At 40.2% G+C, this 6,000-nt stretch overlaps 1 protein-coding gene across 3 annotated transcripts in view; it reads left to right on the top strand.

Annotated features, from left to right (window-relative positions):
• LOC145990988 (proton-coupled amino acid transporter-like protein pathetic) overlaps positions 1 to 5,364 on the top strand; it is a 106,276-nt gene extending 100,912 nt beyond the window's left edge. For all 3 annotated transcript variants that reach the window (XM_083126619.1, XM_083126617.1, XM_083126618.1), the window contains exon 10: positions 4,116 to 5,364. In XM_083126619.1, coding sequence (XP_082982745.1) covers positions 4,116 to 4,393 — 278 coding nt within the window. In that variant the 3' untranslated portion in view covers positions 4,394 to 5,364. The remainder of the gene's footprint in view (positions 1 to 4,115) is intronic.
• Positions 5,365 to 6,000: the final 636 nt, after the last annotated feature.

Raw genomic sequence — 6,000 nt, forward strand, 5'->3', positions numbered from 1 at the left:
TTCTCACCCCATGCTCTACCATGGTCTCTTAGTATCATGCCCTCTACTGTCTGAAGCCGAGTATTTCCGACCACGTGCGAAGTTAAACGATCCCCACGGCACCACGGAAGCTGAAATTGCGGATTCGCTTTTCTTCCAGTTTTTGCTATGTGCTGAAGTTTAATCGCGTCATAAATGATACATTTGAGTGTAGAAAGTCTATAACTTCCTAATCTCGTTGAGAACTTGCGTCTGACATTCATAACGAACTGGAAAAATCTTCTACAGTCTAAGCGTCTGCTAAATGCCTTGGCTAAACGCTGGGAAATAGCTTCCGAGGGAACAGCTCACATCCACCTGTTCCACCAACCCCAAGACCAAAGTTTCAAGGCATGCAGTGGCAGGACAAGAAGCGAATGTTGCGAGTGTTGTATGATCGACCGGCTGAGGACGAAAGCCTTTAGTTCATTCAACTTTGCAGAAAATACAACAAACCAACACATATTCTAACTGAATTTAAAACTAAAACGAAATCATACACAGAGCATTTTCAAACGAGTTACTACAACTCTGTAAATTATTAACTGGATATTCTACCAGTGGCAAATTATATTGTTGTCCTTGTTTAATACTGAGAAGGGAGTCTGGAACATGTCGGGTTTTGTCACATTAACAACTTCTACTAACAGGGTGGCTACTCACCGGGAATTTCTTGAATTCCGGGAATTATGCGTGAATTATTGGCTCCGGGAATTGTGCGTGAATTCTGCTTGAAATTTTCTCTGTAGACATGAAAAATTGCAACTTTTTAAAATCCCAATTCCATTGAATTTATACATATTTATTAATGACCTGAAACAAGTTTTTCACAGTTTAGGTTTTATTTTTATTGAGGAAGGTAAATAAAGCTGCGTGGAAAATAAAACAGAATTCTCTCAATCCATTTGCTTTGTTAGTGTTCTTTGAAGAACAATCCATCTGATAGACTGAAGATTATTGCAAGATAAAATATCTTGAAGTTGATTAGGTAAATTTAAAATTCTTATAGAATTAACAATTTTTCGTAGATTACTATTTCCCGTAACATATGTGACTTGTGTTTGTAGATGTATTTATAGTCCCGAGTAGAAGTGGCGTGCCCAGGATTTTTGTAAGGGAGGAGTTACCTATACTTTTTCTCGGTAGTCCGCCCTCATTTTGTCATATTTTCCTAACATTGACGTTCCTTTTTTAGGAATATTGGGCCAAAGGGGGGTATAACCCCTACCAACCCCCCTTGGGCACGCCACTGCCGAGTAGCTATGTGAAATGACAAATGTAAAATCCGCGCCTTAAATTATATATATGTACCGTCCAAGTGAATTAGAATTATTGGATTCATTGGAATCGCAAAAAACCATATATTGTTAATATAAGTATTTGTTTGTGTGTATGTGTGTGGGTGGTGAGAGACTGTAAAACCTTAGTTTGAAATAGAGAAAACATCCGCTTGAATTTTTGTAAAGTTCGCTTTGAAAACCGGGAATTATACTTGAATTTTATTATGGTCCTACAGAAGCCACCCTGACTAATCTAGCGAACGTCATGAAAAACTCAACCATCTGTGTGCCATTATTGGATTGAGAAAGTTTGAATTACAAGAATACTCAACTCTATGAAAAAACGTCAACTTAATCTACGAATAAAGAGATGAAACAGGTCACGACAAAATATTATTTTCTTTCTCTGATGACTCACAAATTTATATCAAATTTTTCTTTGTTGCGCATCAACAATTTTATTTTTAATGTTTTCTTTATATTATATCACATTTGCTTTAAAATTATTATTGTCATATAATTTTAAAGTGCCTCATGTTTGTCCCTTCTGACATTTCAATAAGGGTTGAATTTTACTTGATCTATTGTATTATATTAAGACACCCATGCGATGGGGAGCAAGTGCAGGTGACCTGTTCCCCTGCATGATTTATCACCGCACGCCACTGGCAAGACAAGAAACTCCTCGCGACCTCACGCCCAAGCCATACGTAGGGGAGGGACGCATGGAAGCAGGGTTGGCAGTGCATACGGGCCAAATTTTTGGGCATTCATATCATGGTGGTAATCGCCAGAAGACTTTCCAGATTTGAATGTTAACAGTGCACCTGGAACAAAACCCTCTTCGCCGCCAGCATGTACAACAATTACACGTTGCCCTTTAGACACCGGTGCTTTGACGCCAGCCGCGGTTCCATTCACCCAAGCTTCTTTCTTTGTTGTCGAGCTGTGAAAATAAGTCTCGTCAACGTAAACAATGGGTCCCCCTTGTCGACGAAAGATTTTTATGGCTTTGAGGTACGATGAACGTAAACTTCTTATTTCGTCCTTTTCTATAAGCAGTTGTCTATTATTTTCTGCTTTTTTCCACTTAAACCCTAGGTCACGTATTATCTTGCGCACACACCAGACACTGCCTTGGAACCCTATTCTTTGTTTCAAAAAACCCTTCGGATACCTTCTAACGTTGGCCTTTCCCCATCCGTAATGTGAAATTCGTGCACAACACGCCTAACAACACACTTATCGAACTCGTCTATATCACTCTTGATTTTTCGGCGAGGTCGTGTTTTATGGGGCGTACGAAAGTGCTTCTTCAACGTAGTGCATGCTTTACTTTCTATTACAATTCTTCTCACACTGCTGAAAGAAACACCACATGCGCGAGCCACCCTCCTTTGCAACTGTTTTTCGGGCATACGAACTCCCACCTCGTCTTTCATAAATGTATATACATTATATACAATTTCTCGCCCTTGGCTGTGGATTACTTGCCGTCCCCCGAGTTTACTTGATTTCTCTGAACTGCAAGCTTCCATGATAGCAAGTACACTGCACACAAAATCACACACAAAACAAACACACACTTTAAATTAAGACAAGGAAGTCGATCACTTTGTTTCTTCGTGCTCACACAGTATTTATGACGTTCGGCAACCCTGCCTGTGTGCACGATAAGGGGAAGTTCGCGCATGCGCTAGCCGCGTTTCCGACCCAGGTCACGGGTGGGAGAGTTTCTTGTCTCACCTCTTCTACTGTAACTATAACTTCTGGATCCGCCACTGAGGACAGAACACAACGCAAGCTCCTCAGAGACTGCGACTCCAGACGTCAGAGCCTGCTTGTTAACTTGAGTCAATAATTTCGACAGAACTGAAATAACCCTAGACACAATTTATGCTGAACGTATCTTTTGCCTTTGAACTATTCCAGAATTTAGTACACTTCTGTACTCCATAGAGCAGTGCCGTGCCCAAGGCAGAAAGATGTTGCGAAATGGGGACTGACTACTAAAAAGAGTATACGTATAACTGCTTTTCCGGATTCTCTGGAGTAGCGACGCGCAGAGGGGAAAAGCTTGTGGGCGGGGCCAGACTAGGTGGGGAAGGGTGCGGGATGAAATCAACGAAGTGCTGCGCGGTGTAACGGCCGTAAAGCAAAACGCTTTCTGCTGCCAATTTCTTATTTTATTCTTATCAATGGCCAATGTATTGTTTTACACAAATAACAAATAATATTGCACGTTTATTTGCCTTTGATGCTACGAAGAACAGAAAAAAAATTGAAACAAATTTAAACATACATTTTCAAAAAACATGCAAATAACCACAAACTATGAAACATCATGTATCAAAATGTGTTTTAAACAAGTCTGAAAAACATGTTTCAAACACTTTGTTTTAAACATTTGTAAAAAAAACAAAGCCATGTGTTTTAAACTTTTCAAACAAGTTGTTCTCGAACATATTCAACACTATGAGGCGCTCTCCTGAATGCAGAGTTCCCCTAGACTTGCGAGCTGACATGTTTACTACGGAACTACTGGACCGCGAATGAGCCCCCCCCCCCCGTGGATGCCCCTCCCCTCCGCGCGTTCATTGGAAGAGGCGCACACCCTTCAACATGCGCACAGAACGCGCTCGCGTTCTCTTACTCCAGAGAATCCGGGAAAGGAATATACCTCCCCATCCCGTTTTCGAAAAGCCTGGGCACGCCACTGATCAAGAGCGTGACTTCATTTCAACAGGAGTGTGTGTGTGTATTAAGTACTGAATTATATTGCCAAAATATATTAATTTTGTTCTTTTGTTATTCCAGTGATTCTAGCGGTTGCTGTTCCAACAATAGGACCCTTCACATCCCTCGTAGGCGCAGTCTGCTTCTCAATTCTTGGAATAATTTGCCCAGCACTAATCGAAACTGTTACATTCTGGGAAACGGGGTTGGGACGCTACAGATGGTTATTGTGGAAGAACGTGGCCGTGTGCGTTATAGGAGTCATGGCGTTCATATTCGGAACCTACACCAGCGTAGAAGATATCATAAAGCTTTATCAAGAAACTAGTGAAAGACCTGAAGTTTGTGTAGCATCGTAATTATTATTATTTGCATTTCATTCAAGCAGTGGCATGTGATAAAAGTGTGCAGTGGAGCTTTGAAAAGAACATTACTCTCGGTACTTTGTTTGTACAAAGTGGCGACGCCGGAGGGAGGGGCAAACGCCCTTTCAATCGATCAGCCCATTCTTTACCCCCAGAAAAATAAATGCTCTTTTGGTCAGGGTTGTTAAAGGTCAGGAACCCATAAATTTTAATGGACCGGAAACTTTCCTTCTCGCATAATTTCAATTCGGTCCAAGTTGCGTATTGATTCATTTCAATACCGAACTTGGATCGTATTTCAATTGATCTGGAGAAGAAGGTTCCAGGACCGAATTCAAATACTACGACAAAAAGGTTATTTACGGTCCAGAACCCATTTACACTTTCTGGTTTTCTCCCCCGGACCGGAATTGAGTTTGTTTACAATTCCTGAACCTTTAATAACCCTGCTTTTGGCACAAATATGCATTTTTATGGTATTTAGGGATATATTAAATGTAACTGCTCCCCATAAAATAACACTCACCCCCCCCCCCTTTCCGCCGCTCCACTCATTATTTTCTATCATCCTTACTACTTGTCCATTACAAATTATTTCTTTTTATACATTGAAGCGTGAGTGAGTACATAAGAAATGCTCAGTAATAACAGTCGCACCTGTGTAGTCTAAATAATTGTTTTTTTTATTTCGCACACAGAGTCCTCTCGACTAAATATGGCTTTGTGGTTCGAATTTAGGGCACTAATACACGCATATGTGTTAACATAAACTTAGTCACATTGGGAGAATCTAATGGAAAATGTTTTTTATTTGCAGCCAGGTGCCGTACAAATGAATCTTATTTTAAAAAATAGTTCATAGATATTTTAACAACATAGCACAACTTTTATTGTTTGTACTAAGATTTATTGTCGTGGCTTTTTTCTGAAAATAAAGTTAGATTATTTTTGGTATGAAAAGTTAATGTTGTCTTCTTGTAAAACTTATGTAAATTTTGAAGTTAATGTAGTCATCTGCAATAACAATGACACACCAGGATCCTGAATTATGCGTTTTGCTAAACTATCTGTCGAATTTGCTATGAAAGATTTGCTATTTAGATTCGTTTGTCAACATAAATTAGGCAACACATTGCTATGGAGTAGCGCGGTTATTACAGGATTTGATTGTCACATTTTTATTGCAGGTGATTGTACATTCACTGAATGAAACTAGCTCCGTCTAGATCGCTATACACTTTTCGACTCTCTCTGCGCTTAGGCTACGTGTCTGGTTTCAAAGCGTAAAGTTGAGTCGTCTACTTCGTTGATTTCTTGTCACGTAGTGGTATTTGGTGTCTGCACCCTTTGCACTACGTTCCGGAGCAGTGGCGGCGATTGGGTTCCAAAACTGGGAGGCAAGGACAGTTAACTTTCCCTTGGCTGATAAGATTTTGTGTAGTGCGGGGGCAAATTTCTATTCAGTCCTTTTTCGCCAGCCCCCGTGGCGGAGTAGTAGCACAGAAAATGAAAATACTAGGTATACATTTTTATACAAATATCAGACACCATTGAACATAATAGTCGGTTAGTGACCGAAAAAGTGATATATACTTTACGTG

Source organism: Lepisma saccharinum, chromosome 8, assembly GCF_977018435.1.
Source record: "Lepisma saccharinum chromosome 8, izLepSacc3.1, whole genome shotgun sequence".
NCBI lineage: Eukaryota > Metazoa > Arthropoda > Insecta > Zygentoma > Lepismatidae > Lepisma > Lepisma saccharinum.